Here is a 21,999-nt window from a genome sequence, read left to right as displayed (position 1 = left end):
CGATGGCTGGACTTCCGCTGCGCGAGCGGCCGGCGGGCGGGGCGGAGCGTTGCTGTGGCGACGGGAGCCGCCGCGAGCGCTGAGTGGGAGCGCCCGGCCCCGCCCCCCAGGCAGAGGCTCAGAGACAGAGAAGGTACAGACACCGATACAGGGAAGGTACAGAGACAGACAGAGAAGGTACAGAGACAGACGCAGGCAGACACACAGAAAGATAAGACAGACACACACTGACGCAGACAAGACAGAGACACAGCCATCTCCCACCCTCCACCCCAACACCCACCCCTTCCGGGACACCCCCCTAGTGGGGCAGAGACAGACAGACAGACACCCGTCCTGGGGCAGAGACAGACGGACAGACACACACCACCACCCCCGGGGCAGAGGAACTCCTCTTCTGTTGCCCAGGGTTTTGCAACCCTGCAAAGGCAACCACCGGTCAAATTCCCCCAAGCAGTTCACAAAGCACACGTTTCTGTTCAGAAACAGCACAATATTTATTTAACATCTTTATATATTTATATATATATATATAATTTTTTTTCTGCATTGCAGATTGTGTCAAGTTTTATACATCTCTATTTACAACGATTTAAAATAATTATATTTAATCTCTCGCAGGTATTTACAAAGTCAATAGTAACTACGTTTCACATTTCAACAACAGTCAACAGCATTAACCAGCTCAGTAAGACAGTTAGGATAATGGCTTACATGCACCAATAACATGATCTTCAGTACGCGCCATCTTCAGGGCTGAGAATGAAGATTTTTCCCTGGTCCCAGGTGAAAGGACGTTATACAGCAGAGGTCGTGGTTATTAAAAACCCATTTGGTTCAGTCCTTCACCAGTACCGAACGCGGAACGCCTGGGGTTCTCACCAGCAGACAGGGCTATCCCAGTGAAGAGGGGCTCACACCACCAGCCCGTGTCCTTTCACTCGCCCGTTTGTCCACAAGAAGCAGGCTGCTTGCTGCTTATGCTCCTTCTATGACAGAGATAAGATTACAGAAATCTAAAGTAGTAAAAAATCCGCAGAAACCGTAGTTCAGAGAAACAAACCTGGTATGACTGAAAAAAGTAGGAAAATAATCTTTTAACCTTTGCAGAATGTTTCTTTTTTTGCTAGTAAAATTGACGGCATATCCTGTATTCTTACAAGGACGAAAACAGATCAAAAGAGTCATTGTAAAGTTCACGAATTACAAGTTTAAAAAATGCAGCGCGGGGTACCTCAATTTAGTTGTTGGGGATTTTTTAAAAGCAAATAAAAGCTACAATAGTAAATCTAGAATGTATTAAGAGCATCTAATTTAATTATTAAAAATCTTTATTAGCTTTTTCCTGGAATCTTCGATATGGAAAAAATGTTAAATGACTCAATTTTATTTACTCATACCGTATCTTTCCATAAATAACCAGCTAGCAATATCCATCCCAAAACTATTCACTATCTGCAAGAAAACAGTAAGAAGACTTGTTTCAAAGTAATCATTGAACACTGGCACACAAAAAACACAGACACACCCCAGTACTAGGAATCTATTAATACTTTGACAAGTTGGTTTATCCTGAGTGATTGTTAACTCACATCTACTGTATACTTGAAGCCACAAATTTTTTACTACTTGCATTTTTCATAAACTAGTAACATGAAAATCTAGCACAACAATAACAACTGCCCGAACAGAAAGAACAGTGTCAACAGCCAGTATTTACGTCACTCCCAAGTCCTCCTAATTTTAGAACAAACGTTAAAAAGTTACTTCATTCATACTGTTTCTTCTGTTTCGTGATCAGTTCTGGGGAGGATGAGGACTCAAACACACAGGATCCACTACCGATTTGTAAGGAAGTTTCCATGACAAAGCACCATAGGTTCACTTTACTAGGAGACACTCCCAAACAGAAATCTCCTCTGATTATTTTACCCTCTAAAACCAAAAACCCATGTGTGAATTCTATAGCACTTTTTAATGAGCAGTTAATCATCTTTTCAAGAGTCAAAATTTAAATTGCTTCTAAGAGTTCTATCAGAATACAAATATACTCAGGCTCTAAATTGCTTATGCCTGACTGACTGTATAACACTGGGAGCTCACAACCAAATAACTTGTTAATATAACTTGATCTCATCACTTTGCTCATCATGCACAAGTTAAAACATAGGGCAAAATTTTACTGTACAGACACAAAGTTTTACTATACATCTGTTCCCATCCACAGCTCATCAGGAATAGCTGAGTAATCTCTTATGATAGGAGAGAGGAATTATGGACCCATTTTAAATTCATTTGGCCCCTCAGATGCTACCTTTGGTAAAATCTGATGAACACAGTAAAGAAAAACCCAACACATCTGGGGGGAGGGGGAGTAGCCTAGAGAAAAATAAATAAAAGAATGGAAGCAAAAACTGTATTTTTTTTTTCATTAACTCTCAAGTACAGGCAAACAACATGGGACAGATTTTTACTACCTCCATTTCTGGAAGCTGTAATGTACCCTTAGACTTCCACAGCTTGCTTCTGAACTTTTAATGTCACAGGCCTTGACACTTGCCAAACTTAATAGGCATAGCTGTTATGGCTAGCTGTTATGTTTTGAAATCTCATTCCAAGTTTGTTTTATCTTAAATAAAATCTCCTAATGACTATGTGGAAATCCTCATACATATCAGTCTTGCAAAATCCACTCAATAGTTGTTTCCAGGAACTACTGACAAATCTAGTTGCTCACAGCTCTCCATCATCATCCACTACTGTGTAAGAGGCAAGTGAGTATTTTGGCTCTTCAGCTGGTCATGAAATGCACATTCTGGTAGACTGATACGTGTTATTCACTAACTCAACACTCATGTCAGGATCTGTTGACCCTGAATGACCTACAGAAAAGCTTTCCACAGCAAATTTTATCCACGTGCTGCAGGAAAAAAAAAAACCTAAAAAATAAATAAGAGAGATTAAGGCTGATATGTTAGAAACAAATAGCATTTAAAATATTGAAGGAAATCTAAAATATTGAATAATTCTATATAAACCAAGATTGCAAAGCAAGCACAGAGGATCTAGCTTCTTTGCTTACTATGCTTAGAAAGAAGTGATCTTTTGCAATTAGTCCTGCAAGTATCCTAACAGAGAAATTTAAATAAAGTAAAAAAGGGGCATGATTACTCTTCTGATGCAAACTATTCCTATGATGTAAATGTTTGTTACAAACGAGACCTAGTTAATGGCTTTAATGCTATATTAAACATGCCAAGGTAGCAGCATCTTTGGCAATGAGCAAATTGCAGAATTTAAGGATGAGATTATTAAATTAACTAATATCAGAAACATCTTTTTGTTTTGTGTGCAGTACATACATCTCATTCAAACACATTCCATTACTTTTTCCACACCTCCTCCAGGATAATTAGTACAGTACCTAGTCTGTACTGCTTGGTTTTTATGATTTTACTCAAAGTTATTCTTGGATCTCACTTAGTCTTCAAATAAATTTAAATTTTTAAGCCAAGATAAATAAAAATTTCTGGTTTGCGACTGAAGTTAAAATGCTGAACACTAAAAAGAGCGAGCCACTGGTTCATGGCAAAATAGGGCAAGTTTAAACTCTTAGGTTAAAATACAGCCATAGCATAGAATTATCTATTCAAAAATTATTTTTTTTTTCAAAATATAACTCTCTGAACATGTTATACATTAAATATTAAGGAAAATTTCCATGGAGCTAAAATTTTCCAGAACACCAATAATCTTCATTAAAGAAGTAAAACAAACCACATAGTTATCTGGAGACAAAAAACAGTTAAGAGTTGGGGTCACCTTACTACAGAGTAGTTTTACCACCATTAAGATGCAGGTTTCCCCCTTTAATCTCGAAAAATATGTTCATATTTACATACAGTACACACACAGTTGAGGCAATTGATTGTCAACACGTGACAAATGTATGTACCTACCCACACACAAGTAAACCTCACATGGTGAGAAAAAACTCTGTCCCAGTAAACTCCAGTATTCATAAGTAGTGCAAATAAATACTTTGTCAGAAAGCAATTTTTTTTCCTCACTATTTTGATGTTAAACCAGATAATTTTAATTATGTTAAAGCTAGCAGAAGTATGTTGGAAACGTTGTATTTAAGACCAACACTCTTGCAAACTACAAATACTAGATCTAACGCTTACTGGCTGCAACGTGATGTTGAGCATTACAGAATGAAGTATGCTGTTAAAAAAATCTTTCCCAAACTCCAATCAGAAAGGGTGCCCACAGAAATCTGCGTTTAAAATGGACAGTGACATACAAAGTCTCCAAGTGAAAACTAGAAGGATAATACAGCAATTTAAACTTTCATCTTGCAGCATTCATTTTAATAGGTATTTTTACTTCATCACTTTGCTGCCTGCGGGATGAAAAAAATGGCTCATCGTTCAACCAAAAAGCTGCTCACAATAAACCCCTGAAAAGGATAATCAAGCTGGAGTTAGAAATCCCAACATTTTGTTTTCTTAAAATTATGAAGCTCAACAAAAATGAGTTGCAAAATGGCAGCATATTGTGATGCGGTAAAAATTGTATAAAGGAATAATTCATTTATCCCTACTTAAAGGTGTATATATACATCAAAATACAGCACCCACACTTCCTCACCTAAGAATTACATTTATGTGCATGCATGTGCACATGCACAGGGAAAAACTGTAGCGTTCTGTTTTTTGACCTTCTTTTATAATGCTGCAGTTGCACTAAAACACTGCAGAAATCTAAATCTAGGGCCTCATGGCAAGTACCAAATGTTCTTGTACCAAAACAAGACACAGCAGAGTAAATTCAGGATAAAGAGATTCAAGTCTAAATATTTGACACAGGTTTCAGAAAATTTAAGAATGTTTTGCACTTTGTGAAGTACTTAGCATGTATAATCAGAAAGCCAGCAAACTGTTCTCTCAACCCATATCCCAGACACTTCTAATTTTATTTCTGCCACAGTACTTTTAAGTGTACTGAACTTCAGTGTCTAAAGTTTTGCGATGACCTTAATGCACCCTGACGCAGTGTGAGACATATCTAGAAATGTTAACAATAACCACAATATGCAGCACTGGCAAAGCCCGTTATTACAGCTGGTTTGGAGATATTGGTGATGATTCATTTTGTAAGACAGATATTGAACGGTACTTGCCTGAAAAACAACAAAACAAGCTCCCACAACTGAAACGCTGCACTAAAAGGGTAATTTTTGAGAAGTTATAGAAGTGCCACATCAGCACATAAGAAAAAACAGTTCTCTTTTAGAGGGATAAATTTGAACTCTTTAAAAAGTCTTATATGGAGTAGGTATATATACACAAACCAAAATAAAATGGATGAAGTGATAACAAAAGGCACGTAATCAAAATAAGAACCACAAAAATATCTTGAAAGGTAGTTTGACTGAAGTTTTAACCAACTTGAATTTATGCACATACATTTGACTTCTCTGCCTGATGTGACTGAGCAGTCTTCCTTTTCCTGACATAGTTTAATAGTGTGGGACCTCACACATAAGAAAATACCTATTAAAAGAAAGGGGGGGGGTGTAAAATTTGGCCTGATGCCCATTTCAGTGTCCTAAAACTTCTGAAGGAATGCTTTTAATGGCAAATATAGAAAGCAAAGAACTTTGCTAATGAAAAACTCTACTTTTTAAATACTAAAATAAAGTAATTCTTAAAAAATCAGCTGACACTCCTGATTTTTTTCTTCACCAAAAATTTAAGCAAGTTATTTGGTCCTTTTCAATTTACAGTGATGGGTTTTGATAAAATTTCCTTTGTGATAGTCTCTACAAAATATAAACTTTGTACTTTCAGCCAAGACTTATGAATTGTCTCCACTAGCAGAACTTTATAAAATTAATCACACGCAGCTTTTGACAGAAAATGCCTCATCGCTTAACCTCAACTTTGCCTCAGTTCCATCTGTGGGTGACTGGTGGTCATTAAAGGTTAACTTCCATTTAGAAACTGTAAGGTTTTCTTTCCATTTACTCTTTAACTGAATTTCTGCATCAGTACAGATGCCACTTAATTCACTTTACGAATGTAAGATATGAAGACTACACTACCAAAGTGACTTGTCAAAACACAAAAAAACCTTCAAATATTTAAATGAAGTTTAATGTAAATTTGAAAAAAAAGTTGTTCGAAATAGAGTTTTAAAAAAAACCAACTACGCCAAAACTAACTACTAGCGATGCAACACCATGTCATTGTCCTGAATTTCTTAAAGACTATCATTCAAAGATAGCCTGCTCTTTATAACTGCTTGTGTCCTTCACAGTGACAGTGAAACCAAAGTGCCCACATAAAGATCGTAACTCTTTCCTGTGGGTTTACAATTCGTAAACGTCCAGGATATCATACATGACTTAAGCAGAGAGGATGAATTTTCCCCTTTCGTCTCTAGCAATCCAAAAAGAGAGAGAGAGAGATGGAGAGCCAATGACAAGCATTCTCCTGTGTAACCAGAAATGTGCTTCTAAGCAGTGTTCTTTAGCATAAGTACAAGCCAGTGCCCACACGCAATCAATATACATTCGGGGCTTGGCTCAATGGCATAAGTTCTGAATTTTCTAGAGTAGGGCCAATCCACTAGAACAACAGTTAAAAAACCTCAATGGATTATATACACCAAGGCAATGAAGTGCGATCCTTCTGGGAAAAAAGGACTCTCCGTACCCTTTGCGCAAACCGTGTTTCTAGAAAAGCATTTCACATTGTAACTTCGGTGTTTCTAGCAAAATATTGTCTCTATCCCTGAGACAGCAAGCCCCTCAAGATACAGTGTGTCTGAACTGCAAGATTCTTCCCATGACTCCACAACTGAATTCAGGGACACTGAGAAAGCAGCTGAGAGGGACAGGGGTGTCCAATAGCCATGATATCATACAAAGCAGCCTGAGAAATACTCTTTACCCGAATACACCTTTCAATTCAGTGATCAGCACCTCACGAGAATGACAACAAAAATGGAGCAGAGCTAGCCGTTAGTTTCTGGGAAAATAACGTTTCCCTCCCACTTACAAACCAAACTGCTTTAACAGCATGGTGTTCTCTAAATTTTAGTCTAGGTGCAGAATGACCCTGTGCTCTGAAGGGGAAGACACGTAACATTACATATGGCTACAACGCCATTAGCAGTGCATTGTAACCTACATTACCTACTTACAATTCTCTCTCTGAGGGAAAATAACTTGTTAATATGCATGTCTCGGTTGCTGAACATCAAAAGCTTCTGGGATGAGAGACTAGGGGCAGGCAAGATAAAACTACCCTCATTTTAATCAAAAAAGTGCTGTAGGCAGCCAGGAGCAGCAATGACAATCCCCTCCCCAGAATTGATTGCACAGACTCAGAGAGGTCCAAAGTCACACTAGAATCTCTGAGGCACTCCTGGTTCTGAGAAAGAAGAGTCATGATCCAGTAGTCTTTGCAGTACTGTAGACCGAGAAAACAAACCCGTTTCTATTTCTTAACAACGCCAAAGCATCATCTCATAGGGATCACATTCACCATTTCCGCCAGTGTCTCCAGTCTCACAGTGTTGAAATGGGACTGATCAGCCTACGATGGATTGCACATCACCCAAGGAGAAAGGAAGGCATGGAAAAAGGCATACAGTACATTATATACTGCTTCACAACCATGTTGACAAGGTGGAGGGGAGGATGAAGGTGAGGGAAGAATTATTGCTGTTTCAGTGATACAGTATGGTAGCTAAATCAAATCAAACAAGATCACAACAGTCAGTATTTTCACACTGCGGGATGATGGTTCATGTTTTGCCTAAGGGTGAACTTGCCTGGGGATTAAGGGGAAAGAGGGAGTCCTAAGGAAAGGAGTCAAAGTTACACCTGGGATATCAGCTGCATATTGAAACTTGGAGATCGAGACTGTTTGGTTAGGGGAGCTCCTGGGGGAAGGAGATCTTTACCTTCCCCAGCTTGGCCTAGTCGGTCCTCCTGTAGGCTGATAGTTGAATACCGATTGGTGTTGCCAGCTGCTAGATTGGTAACACCCTCTGTACCAGCTCCAACACTGGATCCTGCCTGACTGCCATTCACATAGTCAAACGATTTACTGGAGGAAGCACTGGCGGTCCTGATCAGGCTCAGACTGTTGGCTTTTGGCACCACCTGCCCAGCAGGCAGGCTGAGGTGTTTTTTAGTAGGTGTCATCTCAATTATATCTGCACCAAGGTCAGTGGACTGGTTCACATACTGCTTCCGAGCTACTGAATCTCGAGGGCTCTCATTGGACTTTGCTGCAGAAGAGGTTTCTTTATCCTTAGCAGAACGCCCACTTGCTGTTTTCCTTAAGCTGCTCTTCTGGAATACAGATGATGGAGGTTTGGTCCCAACTGGCTGGCTGCTAAGGGAAGCTCCTGATGAAAATCCTTCATCAGCATCATTAAGGTTCACAGAGTCCTCCCTTCCATTTATACCTTCAGTATCTATTAAGAAAAAAGAAATAACAAAAAAAAACCCCATACAATCAGAACACGCAGTAAGCATTCAAGTTATATGAAGACAAAGATGCACACAGAATGTCAAAACAAACCTCACTTCCCAATCCACCTCATTTCCACTTGCTTAAAAAATTCTGATTCTCAGCCAATAATTTTCCTGTCATGTGTAGCAGAACAACAAAATCTAACAATAAATACTCCCTGAACTTGATTCACCTTTCCTCTACATCACTTTTATCAGTTAAAATATCTCCTGAACTTTGACTATAAACAAGAATTAGGTCCCATTTGCTTAATTTGTTTTAGTTCTGTCTGCAGGTACTGGTGCCCATCCTCTCCTACGCATTGTTAAGGAATAAAAAAAAAACCAAAAAGCCTTTCAGACTACTTTGATCCTATTTTGAGGCAAGACCTAAGCATGTTCATTTCTAGTTATCTCTACTCCAGAGCTCAGTCTCCCCTGCATTTCCACCAATCCTGCTCAGATGCTTCCACTGTATCTGATTTCATCTTAGCATATAGACTTTGCGACTAAAAAACCCAACCCTCTTATTAACAGAAATTTAACCTCTGAAAGAATTCCTGTTGTAGAAGCAGCACTGTGCTTTTGCCTGGAATCTCAAAGAGGGGGAAAAAAAAAAAAAAAAAAAAACCTGACAAACTACTTCCTTAAATCTGTGCTTTCAGACCTATAATATGATTAGGGCTGCACACAAAGCCTTTTGATTTAAAAAAAAAAAATATTATTCTGGTCCTTTTTCTAAGCTCCAAGTACTTAAAAAAAGAGTTATTGTTTCAGTAGAAAACTGAACAGCATTCAATTTCAAAACTGAAAATGGAGCTTGAGTTTTTGTTCCATTTATCTCGTTTCAATGGAAAAAAGCCATAATGTTTAACCACGCTAGCAAAAAAAAAGGAGATATTCTGGCTATAAGAATTTATAAAAGCTGATCATTTGTGAAAAATTTGCAAAGCCTATGGATCTGTCTCAGCTAAAGCCACCTCTACTGGTAGTTTGTTCAACCCAGCTTGCCGCCAAACAAACATCTTTAAATCTCTTTTGTGGAATGGGTAAAAAGTGGCAGCAAGGACCTAAGAGATTCTACTGTTTGAGTAGAAGTTCATCCCTTCACGCTGATTCTCAGTGGAATGCTTAGGGAGCATTTTACATTATGGCAAGCAGAACAGACACAAGCTTTCAGTGTTGTTGCCACCTCCGTGTAGCAGGAGTATAGACTGATCCAACTTCACATTGCTGAAGTGAAAAGCAAAAAGAAAACTTTACGGGGAGGTTTTATTATTATGTTTTAAATTTAATTCTTTTCATGAAACTTTGCCTTGGAATTGCCTTTACTGTGTATCAGCTTACAAATCAGAGCATTCTTGGGCCTCTCTCGGAACAATGCATGTGTGATTATTCTGTAGTTTTCTGTAGTTCTATTTGATTTATTAGATTCCCAGAAGCAGGAAGGTAATATAGTTCATTTTACTGCAGTCTTCCTTCCTTGGTAAAGACTTTAGTCTTAGAATAAGAAGCTTCTTAAGTTTCAAGGGTTATTATTAAAATAAAGGGCGTGTTACTTGCTTTAACTTCCTGGAACCATGTTTAAAATCTATCTACTTTCTCCTCCTCCTGCCCACTCTGTTCAAATTAAGCCTTCATCTTATCAATGAGATGTAAGTACATTTGCTTACATCAAACAGTGTTATACTTTATTCTCAATCCACCACATCCATTCCCCCCCAACTCAATCTTCCCACACATAATCAAAGATGCTAATAAAAATATGACATAACTGGAACATACTGAAAGCAAGAACACTTTTTCAATAAATCAACATTTATGTTTTTTTATATAATCATGCAAAGCTGGATGAAAGCGTGTTTGGTTACAAGCAGCAACAGCAGCAGCTGAACTCCCCTCTCAAGCCCCGCTTATTCAAACAAAAGATGTGTAACTCTCAAGAAGGTATTTCCAGAAAATACTGCTCAGCTTTTTATTATTACAAGAACATTAGCCATTTTCAAATTTTCTGTTAAAACATTGCTAGAGTAACAGGATGCTAAACCAGACATTCCTATCTAGGACAGCGAAGCAGAAGAGTCACACTGATAAAAGTGTCATTTTATCCACAGAATTTAAAGACAAGACTGAGAGGGGCTGTTGCAAACTTTTGGATGCTGCAACTATTCAGAGGCCCAAGCAGCTCAGCAGTGCTGAAAATGAAGAAGATAGAGAAGATAATGTGCAAGAGAATTTCTGTCTAGTCAGCTACACCTATCTACAGAAGTTCTCAGTGAGACTGAAGTAATTCAGCAAACATATTCTTTTTCCATTATACATTATTTTTCGTCTAAAAACTGCCCTCAGAAACTATTAAAAAAATCTCTGAGTCCTTACATACTCTGCCTTGGGGGGGGGGGGAACAGGATGAAGTCATTAAGTTTTCTTTTATTCCCACAACAGACAAATAAGATAATTAAAAAAGAAAACAGAAACTAAAATCCTACTCCTCCAAAGCACTCTTCTACTGCAATACCAGAAAAGAAAGACAGTGCAACCTGACAGAAATCATATCAACTGTGCTACAGTGTGTATTCAGGACTCTCACTATTCCTTACCAGAGTAAGTCTGTCCCGAACAGATTCGTTATTTATGCTTATACATAATTAGTCCTGTGGTTGTAGATACAGCATTCTCTTCTGACCCAAAATAGTGCATATAACCACAGCTGCTACCACCTGGAAGCGGAATACCTTGTAAGGCATTACTGAGTCATTCTTGAAATAATCTGCTTTTTTCTGCTTTCTGGGTCAAGACTTGTCTGAAGAAGGAGTTTTTATACAGCTCTTTAAAGTGTCTTTTATTCTGTTTATCTTTTCCATATCTGAAGGTTGAAAAGTCACTAGAAATTAGCAGTCTGTCATTATATTTATGAGAGGGAATTTGCTAGCCGAAACTGTGTGAATCAGCATCAGTAAAACAATAAACCACTACATATATGCACACAATTCTAGACTGATAATCAAGCATTCCTTGGCCTTCTCCCAGATGCTGTCAACTGGCAGAATTCAGTTTGCCCAAACATGTAATTATACATTGCTACCATTACAGAAGTAAAGGGCATTCAACTCATTTCTATTGAAGTAAAGCATATGGAATGATGCCTTATCCAAGAACATGCCAAATTATATAGATGTTTTAAACCAAATTAAGACTAGAAGTCCATATCTTTATCAACTTCTTTCCCACTTCCTGGTTCTTCCAGAAGGTTCTCTGCAGCCGATTACTTCTCCATATCCTTCAGGTCATGCACATGCAAAGCTTAGTAAAACGGAGTAAGACCTACTGAACAAGTGAATACAGAAGACAGGACTCGTTTACTGAGCATGCTCAAATTCACTATGCACCGATGAGTAGATTATAAAACCACACTAAACATTTTTATGCAACTGTCTTCCTCAGAAGCATGATGTCTTCTTTATTGTTTGATACCAACTCTGATTATGAGTAAGGATTCTGTGATAACACTATATTAAATCTCCAATTTCTCCAGTTTGTTTCCAGAAGAACAAATCTGAAACCTATGTAGCTCATATCCATGTATAAATAATATTTATGGTCAACTGATATACTTATAGAAGCTGGAAATACCAAAGAAATGTTCAGATAGAAAAGATGACTTAAGGTAGAAGAACACTAGAATATATGTTTAGATAAATTTACAAAAAATTAATTTTCATCTCTGAGAAGAAATCATTACTCAAATTCAGTACTCAAAATTACTTATTTTATGAAGATGAAGAAATTAATACATGAACTTAAGCAAAATAAACTTCTGCCAGCTACTCTATCTGCTATTCTTGGTTGCAGAGCAGACATACAAAGTCCTTCAGCATTTGTGTGGACCGCACAACTCAAAAAGAAAGCAATAATTGTTTTTAAAGTTTTTAGAAACATGGCAACCTGCTCTCTTCTTGAAAACACAACTTCTTTTTTGGTACTTGTCTTTTGAGCAGCCAGCTCATTCATGTAAATGACTTGTATATGTATGAATTTTCACTTGAAGGATGATTGGCAAGTGAAAACATCAGTCACTGTCTATCTGCCCTAGACAGGCTTGACTTAACAGGAACAGGAAGCTTCCTTCTTGGAAATTTAAAAACTGCAGACTAACAAGACACTATTGTAACTAAGTTGTAGCCAAATCCACTTAGACACAGTCTTTATACTGTCTACTTTTCAAGACTAGATTCATGTTCATCTGGTGCATTTTTTCCTTCTGAATATTAGATTAAACATGCTCAGTAATAGAAAGTTTCCAAACAATCCCAAAGCCCTTGGCTATGAGCCCTGCCTTTTTTTTTTGTTGCCTTTTTTTGCCATGCCAAGCAGTCTTCCACCACACAGATGCAAGCCCCAGGCCAGCCCACGTGATAACAAAAGGTAGTACCTGACCTGATGTTAGGTATACAGGGGATGCGGGTATTGCAAAGAGAAGCTAATACACCCTGGGATAGCGGAAACACACACTAGAATGGAAAGAAGTTCTGCTTGGGGATAGGGAGCCAGGATCTTCCTCCAGCAACTGCCTCACTGACTTCTGCCTCCTCATCTCTGTCCTACCCTCTGTTGTGGCTGCTGCCAAGGCGGGCTCCGGGAAGCCATGCTCAGGGGTCCTGCGCATCAGCACCTCCCCCTCTTGCTCACGTTTGATCCCTAGGTCTGTGGAGCCGTGTTGGATCGGTGAGCCAGGTAAGCTTGAGTCAGCCTCGTTTGAGAAGTCAAAGCCATCTGGGATTCAACATATAACATTTTAGTGGTTTTCTGTTCCTTTCTTGGCATTCCAACCCAGGCAGGGATATAGTTTTACGCGGACATGGAACAAACACAAAACACTACCCATGCTTAGTTAAAAGTTGAGAACATCCACAGGAAGGGACAGGTGGGCTGTACTGTAGAACAGAGACTAGCAAATGAATATAATGGCAACTACAGCAAAGACAAATGCGGTCCAGAGTCCTGAAAACAGAAGACGGCTACTTGTTGTCGTGGATATCCTGATTCAGCTGAAGACCAGAGGTCATTACATGCTTTTATACACGATACAGAGGGAAAAAGGGAAAAAAAAAGAGAGTACCACAGGAAAATACGTAAACCTTGCTTTCAGGTTCTTTTATCCTCAGGGGGGTTTTTTTAGGTTATTTTATTTTTACCTTCAACCATTTATGCAGCTTTTTTAAATCGGTGTTTTATACATGCAGCAACAAAGCTTTATAAGTATGACAAAGTGATTTCAAAGCAAGCTTTTTGCTACACCTACACTGAAGATGCCATCATATCAAGGCTAAATATTACTACATTTTTTTTCTTCATATAGTCAGGCACGCTTCCATATGACAGGCATACTCTCTGAGTAAAAATAAGGACTAATTCTAAGTTATCCAAAGCTATTTTTATATGGCCCCTCTCTAAAATGGGCCACATGATGGTAGCAGTGTGATGTTCAGCTTCTTCCTCTCCCACTGCCTTCAGTAGTTTTAGGTAGCTAACCCCTGTCAAGGTCTGGAAAATATCATTCATTCCCTGTGCTGCTTATGATGGGAGGCAGTTGAATTTTAGTGTGAATTAAAGAAAGAACTCAAATTCCAAGCCAAATTCTACCCCTACAATTTTATGCTGTTTTACATGGAGAGAAAAAAACCCCAAGTCTTATTGAATATTTTCCAGCTTCTCTATTTTCTCACCTACCTCATGGGTTATCCCCAAATAAAAAGAAAACAAACACCCCAAATGTTCATGTTCATGCAGTGCTCTGAAGATGTAAAATACTATACATTGTTATGGAGTTACCACTTTTCAAAAACAAACAACATCCTCCCCCCCCAGCCAACTGTTCTGCAAACATTCAAACTCAGAAGCCAGATTACAATGATCATGATGAATACAATACACTACAGTATTTGGTCTTGGCAGAGAAAGCTCACCTTCTCTCCTCCAGCGATGACGACGGATAGAAGCTGTTGTAATTGCAGTCCGAGAAATCCTCGGCACTGTTGGAGTAACTTCTACTTTCAGTACCTTCTGGCCTTCTTGCGATGCATCAGGAGCATCAAAGGGCAGTGAATTCTTCATGGCATTCGCAACCTAATATGAAAGTAAAACGCTGTACTGCTACTGTCCTTGATTGCCCTAATGGCAATATTAAATCTCTTGCTGGATACAGAAACGGAAGCAACCAGGAACTGGTAATTATGCCAGATCCCATCCAGACAGATGGCCCCATCCCCAAGATTCACTGTTGATTACTACGTTGAAAAGCTCATCACAAACCTATTCCCAAAACCTAGCTCAATTTCATGTTTCTTGGGGTCATTTATTTCGTTCCATGCTGGCCACCCATACTGACAGAGGTAAAAACATACACAGGAAGGTCTCCATTCAAAAGAGAATGCAAAATGACAAGGAAAATACCATTTATGTTTTATGACAAGAATGCCATAAGACTAAGTCCCAGGCCGTGTCAATGCAAACAGCATTATGGCCTTGTTGCACAGGGGAGACAGGGTCAGCCTCCGTGCCCCTCAACCCCCAGCTTTGTTATTCCACAATAACAAAGTTGCTGCACACAAAATGTGATTTAAATCTTAAAAGAAACCAAAGCGAACACACCTTGATTTTCCAAAATCTTATTGACTTTATATAACCAGCAATCAAAATTAAACACATTTTAAACTTAATGTCACAACGTCATCCATAGAGATCTCCTCTGTTTCATAGACATCTAACTTCCTACATCCTCTTTATTCCCCCTCTAATGAAGACAGCGGATCGAATAAGCGGGTCAGATACATCTAGACTTAAAATAAAACGGCTAAGAAAAATGTAACTTGCTAATCTTTGTAAAATCCTACCTAGAACAGTCCCCATCACAATCTAGGCAGGCTCTTCTGCTTGTTGAACCTTTTAACAGCTGGCCCTTCCTAACAGCACAAATTGTACTTCTGAGGACTGAGGAGAACCATATGGAGATGAAAATCAATGCAACAGTAAAACTTTGAAATAATCTAAACAACCAGTTTGAGTCACAGCCCTCCTCTGACAGAAAAAAAACAAAACTATGATCCTCCAGGATGCAAAAAAACTTGCTCTCTATGTCTAATGCAGCAGTGAAAGGCAGGAAACCAAACAACCAGCACAATTCAGACTTGGCAAGCCAAGTTTGTAACTATTGATGACAAAAGGCGGCTAGTTTCAGGCCAGACATCCACTCTTGCCTACCAGAAAAGAGCTCTAAAGAAAAGAACATCCAACAAAAGCAGTAAGTATATCAATAAAATACTCTGGATAAAGGTGCTGTCACAATAAAGACTTGCTGATCCATGCTTCTTGTATACTGGGCTAGGAAAGCCTGTGTGTCTCTGTGCTAAGAGGTATTTTTGTCTGAAACAAGTGCAGAACTCTTGTGTTCAGAGGAAAAGACTGACTGGAACTGGCTAGCTTGGACGTAAATATCGAGGCTTGGTGATTAGCCTCCCCCTGTAGAAACACCCCATTTTCATGAACAGGAAACCAACACCCAGTGCTTGTTAACAGAGATGCTTTTCCCAGAAAAAGTGATTCCCTTGTGTTACTTCCTGCTGTTTCTAGTGCAGTCTCCAGGCAAAAGCGAAAGATCACTTCTACATTAGAAATTTCATAGCTTTCTGATGCTGCTACTTCAGCTTTTTTTGAAGTCCACTGGCAATACAAACCTATTTAAATAGGAGTATGGGTCAACTGTATTGTCAAGACACACCCAAACGTACAGACCATGTTTCTCATTGTAATGATGACTGATCATATTCCCATAATTATACTAATAGCTTGAATAAAGATACCTAAAAATGATGCTAACATGGGGTTTGCCTGAAGAGTAAATGAACTTCAAAGTGTTTGCTGCAGTCAGGAAACCCTAGGCAGAGGCTGAACTTAAAACTTACTGCACAGATGTTATGATGTTTTGTACCAGTGGTTTTAAGTTTAAAATACAAAATTTTATAATGCTCTTACATTATACGCATCTAGGAGAATGCAACAAGGCAAAAGGACTCCAACCTTTGAAAAAGTCAAATTTTTTGAATATATAGCATGAGGCGAGGACACACAAGTAATTTTTTAATAAAAGTATGATTTCTTAAGGCTGCTTTTAAAAAATTGCAGTAAAAGAAGGTAGGAAGCAAGGCAATAATCAATTAAGAAAAAAAAAACCCACAGATGTGCCTGCAGGCATATGCGTGAAAAACCTGACAATTGGGGGCAGGGGAAAAATTGGTACTGTCATGATGTGACCGACATCAGACAATGGCATGGAGAGGCAATAGTGGCTTCAGAAAAAAGCAAAGACATTCTAGAAGATTCTTACAATTAGAAGTAATCACTAAGGACAAACTGATTAAAAATGAACAATGAGGATTGAAAACTGTCATATAATCAATTGAATTAAGTTCCAGATCCTCCTACACAGCTTTTAAATGTGGTTGTTTGCTAGGGTGGCCCAATTCAGTAGATTCAATATTTAATTTAAAACTTTCACTCCAATGGAGGAATGAGTCATTTCCAAAAGGAACCAACTATTGTAATAATTCAATGAACACCAAGCACTTAAAATCCTGCAGTGTCAGAAAGCCTGTAGATAAATTTTACAGCCAATATTAATTCATCAAGAGAATAATTTTATGTAATTTATTGCAGAAGAGAGGGATCTCAGATTGCCACATAAAAAGATTTTTCCCAATCCACTCCTTTTTTTGTTATATAAAAAGCCATGAAATTTTACTGCTGTTATTTCAGAGGAGCAGTAAAGGCTTCTAGCCACAATTCTGACGCAGAAACAGAGACAATAGTCTCTTTTACCTTATTCTCGTTAATTTTCCCTCTTATTTTGATCCTCATTCCTACATCTGTCAAAAAATAAAATCCCTCCATTCTTCCTTTCTCTGTCAACCTCCTCATACTTCCTAATCACATCCACCTGCATCCAGCTCAGTTTCACCACTTCCTCCATTTCATTTCTTTTTTATGATCAGAAAAGAAAGTACAGTGGAAACTGGAAAAAAAAAACAGTCAATCAGAAAAACTCCATTCTACTGCTTCTCCCCAAAAGAAGGTAAAGACTAAGAACTGTGTGATTTTGATCAATCAAAATCTGATATTGACTGTGGACATGAAGCTCCTTTTCACTTTCACATCCATCTTGTTGCTTTTTCTACTTTTTTATCGCTTAAATCATACAGCATGTTCTCAGCCCCACTGACAGTCTAGCTGCAAAGAAAACACCAGCGTCCTATGACATATAACCATTCAGTTAAGCTTCTCTGAATCACTCATCGGTGGTTTATGCCAGAACAACATAAACAGACTGTGATACATGAGAAAATCCTAGCTTTCAGCACCAGTGAGTCCTCGGAGATCCCAACGCCCTAGCTTAATACTCAAGTAGAAGCAGCATTGTATAAATAGCTTTGTTGAAAACACCAGCTGTTAACAACCACTTGCATTTGGGAGTGCAATAAATGTTCACAAATGAGTTCATCACCAGTCCACTTCAGAAACACAGCCATACTCCCCTTAACCAAGACCATAAATTGCAATGGATTCTTACCAGCAGCGGCTGTGAGTAGAATTCAAGCTGTGCTCTGTAAATTATATCCTCCAATACCTCCTGGCCAAGATCCCATTGACCATTATATCTAAAAAGTAAAGACAGATATTTATCTTTCATATGTGATGAACCCAAACTTGTATTTTTTCTGCCCAAATCCAGCTCTTCATTTCTTTGCTTATGTAGAAAGTTCATCAACTGTAGGCACAGACCAGCTCCTTCACTTCTTTTAAGAGAGTAGACAAAGCATATTTTTATTAATCTTACTGGTATAACAAAAAAGCTGCTCCCTGTCATCTCCAAGAAAGACAAAGTTGATGCCATGAAACAGGATAAACTTAAAGAATAAAAAAAAATGGGCCCAAGATGTAAAGGTTAACACTACTTAGCAGAACTGAATTTCCATCAGAAATGGATTTTTGCTACCTCAGAAGCTACTGACATTCAAGAGATCTGCATTTCATCAGGTTATCCTGGCATCCAAACTCCTTACATTTGCAAACAGAAGGTAGCTGGTGGCAGTGGGCACTTGGGAAAGGATGAAGCCAGAAGTCTAACTCTCTTCAGCATCTACTGCTGGGCCTTCATCACCTAATTTAATGGTGATAAAGATATTTTCAAATTATCAGTTGGCTAAGCGAGAAACTAATGGGAAATGCACTAATCAAGTTATGAGCTTCTGATCAGTTTAACTATTTTTTTTCAATTATAAAACAACTAGCATTTATACTTTAATTCATGCAAAACCAGACATTTCTCTTTATAAAAAAAAAAAAAAAAAAATCCACTTACATGGCATAATAAACACCCGTGAGCAGCTGCACCATGAATTCAGGGTCTAACACCACTCTACCACAGTGTTCTTTCCAGCGTTTCTCATGCTGCCGTGGAAATCCACTAACACACAGCCTGAAAAAACACACCATTATAATAACATAAACATGTAACCTGCTAAAGACTACAAATATCTTTACATCACAGAGATTTTAGTTAATTTTTGAAAAATAAATTTTGAAAATAAGTACACAGTCCAGAACTTTATGTTGCTCTCCCAACTCTTAAAGAGTTTTACAACAGTGCCTTTAGATGTGGCTTGCTGATAATCCAGTGTTATCCCTGCATAGCCATTAACACCATCTGTTTTCTTCAAATCATAACGAACTTCCAAAGCATGAGGGTGCCAAGACATTCCCTACCACCAGCCACCAAGTAGGAGACTTCCCAAAATTCATTAACTGAAACCAACTTTCTTTAAAGGAATCATTTCAGTGGTGTAGAAGAGAAATATGTCATCTGCCACCTAATGTAAGATGACGGCATGCAATCACCTTTTACCTAAAGCTAGATAACACATATTGTATTCTTGAGAGCTGCTCTCAGCTGCCTCCTAAGAAAAATACTTCTGACCCTTGAAAAAGGGCCTGCTTTCCCATATACTGCACGGCCTCGAGTCTCCATAAAAAAAAAAAAAATAATTCATTTGTAACTTTAGTAGCTGAATCATGGAAGCAACACACCGGCACTAATGCAGAACAACTGCTGAACTGTTTCAAAAACCAACAAAAAAATTCTTAGCCTGTAAAGTGTTCTCTCTTCTCTAACCAAAGAACTGATCTAGTTTTCAGATGCAGAAGAAGAGAACACATTTGGCAAACTTAGCATAGCCACATCTCAAGTGAAGATGATGGAAGCATACCAAGAGTTAACCCACTCCCACCAGAAATCATGGGAAAGAAAACAGGCTTTAATCTTAATTGCATGTGCGTGTTACTACAGAATGTATGTTAGAAGCTAGTCTGATCCCATTTTGCTACATAACTGAATTGCATGTAATGCTTTTCTTTCATGGCAGTATTATGCTGAAGCAAGCAAGCTAAATAAAAAAATATTTGAAGAGGTTCCTCCATTTGGGAGTAGCAGGAGAGAGAACTTATCTCATTTTAGACAAAAATGCTGGTAAAAACAGGCATATGGAAGTATCAGCTATACTTGAGATTTTTCAGAACAAAAAGCAGGGATTTTTGCCAAACAGATGCTTCCAAGACTATTCAAGTAGAAGGTTATTTAAAGGGCATGTATAAGACTTTGGGAAATCACAGTACAGAATTCTCCAGAAACTGGGGTGTTATTATCAAACAAAAAAAAGGAAGGAAGGAAAAAAAAAGAAAAGCTTTAAAAAAAAACAAAAAAAAACATAAAAACAACCCCAAAAAAGAAAAACACAAACAAATCACTAAACCCCAGAACACTGTGCAAGCACTGCATATAAATGATGCTCAGAAGCAAGACAATATTTGTAAGTAAAGGAAACTGGTGGTATTCCTCACAGGAGTTTTAAGCTGACCATACTGAAAAATGCCAGAAAGATATGTAAATCAAAAAATGCAGATCAGGCTGAATAGCTTCAACTAGTTTTCCCCTAAATTTGCCTTTATTTTTTTCCTTTCCAAACAGAAAGTTACATAACTAGAATAAAAGCTCATGCAGCAGTAAGATAACCCATGTGTTTTATCTGTATGCAAGCATAACTTCACATTTCCAATTAAGGTGCAAGACTGACCAAGAGTTAAATATTTAAAGTTATTAAACACAACTAAATTAATTCCCTTTTTTTGCTGGATGAATATCTAGAAGTCTAGATGCACCCCGCAAGACTATTTCAAAGGCAAGTGTCTCACCTGGAACCCATCCTACAAAGTGATTGGTAAGAAGAGGCAGGCATATAGACAATAGCAGAATTGTAGCACAGCATAAGAAAGCTCAGCACCTCAAACCTGAAGAGAGACAAGAGCAAAACGTTGCATGGTTTAAATTCTTAGTAGTTCATCAGAATTTAACCCCAAAATTCTAAAACTCACCTCCAAAAATACCCTACAGGAAAAAAATCTCAGAAGTAAACACACAAATTCTGAAATCCTCTTTCATTCACTAACTTGAAACAGGCTACTGAAGGTTCAGTATTAAGCATTTAACATTATTACTGAAAGTCATTAGCATATGCAGAAACTACAGAGGACGTGGCATACGGCAAAATATTTGGACAAAGTTATAGAACTAGAGAAGTCTGCAGTGCATTCAAAATTATTTTATCAGTTTTCCCAGAGGTGGCTTTAGATACAGGTAATTTGGCTGTCACTAGAACAGCAGTGCAGTTCCTCTCATTCCTAGTTCTGTCTATCCACCCAGCTCCATTCCTCTTTTCCTGTGGAAAAAGCACTCACAGGCTCAGAGCCAAAGCTGAATTTTGCTACACTTTGAGGAAAATTTGAGTTGGCAGACATAAACCCAAAGATATTCTTGATGGATACAGAAATGACAGAGAAATTACTCTCTTCTGAATTAAGTAGTAGAACACACAAAGTTGGAACAAGGAACATAAATACTATACCTCAAGATTACCAAGTCTGTTCTCTATAGTTATTTCCAAGCATTTAATGCTGAAGAAGGTCTGAAGACAAAATATTTGGTCTTAATGTTTAAGGACTTGTCATCTGCCTAGTGAAGAACCTCCGATGTTAGAATACATCCACCTACCGGTTCTGTGCTGTGAAGGTTTCTCTTTGAGGATGAAGATCACTGTAAACTACTCTGATGAGATCATGCTGACATAGAGCTCCTTCAGTTAAAGCCATGGATCCAATAGTAGAGGGCTAGAATTGCATGGTGGGAGAAGGAAGGAAGGAAGTAAGGAAGGGGAAGAAATCAAGTCATGTGTAAAAGGTCCCTGCAAGCATTAGAACTCGTAACCACCCAAGCCAAAAGACACATTTATCTTGTGATGTGTAAAAACGATGGTTATTCTAGAATACAATAAATGTAAAAACATTATCTAATTTCATTATTA

General features: G+C 38.2%; 1 protein-coding gene across 6 annotated transcripts in view; it reads right to left on the bottom strand.

The window, feature by feature from the left end:
• Positions 1-494: 494 nt before the first annotated feature.
• HYCC2 (hyccin PI4KA lipid kinase complex subunit 2) overlaps positions 495-21,999 on the bottom strand; it is a 54,989-nt gene continuing 33,484 nt past the window's right edge. For 3 of the 6 annotated variants that reach the window (XM_054069906.1, XM_054069907.1, XM_054069909.1), the window contains exons 8-14: positions 21,690-21,805; positions 20,834-20,929; positions 18,948-19,064; positions 18,156-18,243; positions 14,500-14,659; positions 13,139-13,306; positions 2,375-8,496 (exon numbers count right to left, since the gene is read on the bottom strand). In XM_054069906.1, the coding sequence (XP_053925881.1) occupies positions 7,892-8,496; positions 13,139-13,306; positions 14,500-14,659; positions 18,156-18,243; positions 18,948-19,064; positions 20,834-20,929; positions 21,690-21,805 (1,350 nt within the window). In that variant the 3' untranslated portion in view covers positions 2,375-7,891. Of the gene's footprint in view, positions 990-2,374; positions 8,497-13,138; positions 13,307-14,499; positions 14,660-18,155; positions 18,244-18,947; positions 19,065-20,833; positions 20,930-21,689; positions 21,806-21,999 lie in introns of those variants that run through there. The other 3 variants (XM_054069910.1, XM_054069911.1, XM_054069912.1) reach the window with 3 other exon arrangements.

This window comes from Cuculus canorus, chromosome 6 (genome assembly GCF_017976375.1).
Source record: "Cuculus canorus isolate bCucCan1 chromosome 6, bCucCan1.pri, whole genome shotgun sequence".
In the NCBI taxonomy this organism is placed as follows: Eukaryota; Metazoa; Chordata; class Aves; order Cuculiformes; family Cuculidae; genus Cuculus; species Cuculus canorus.
The sequence above is the reverse complement of the archived record's forward strand: the minus strand, read 5'-3'. Positions and strand labels throughout refer to the sequence as shown.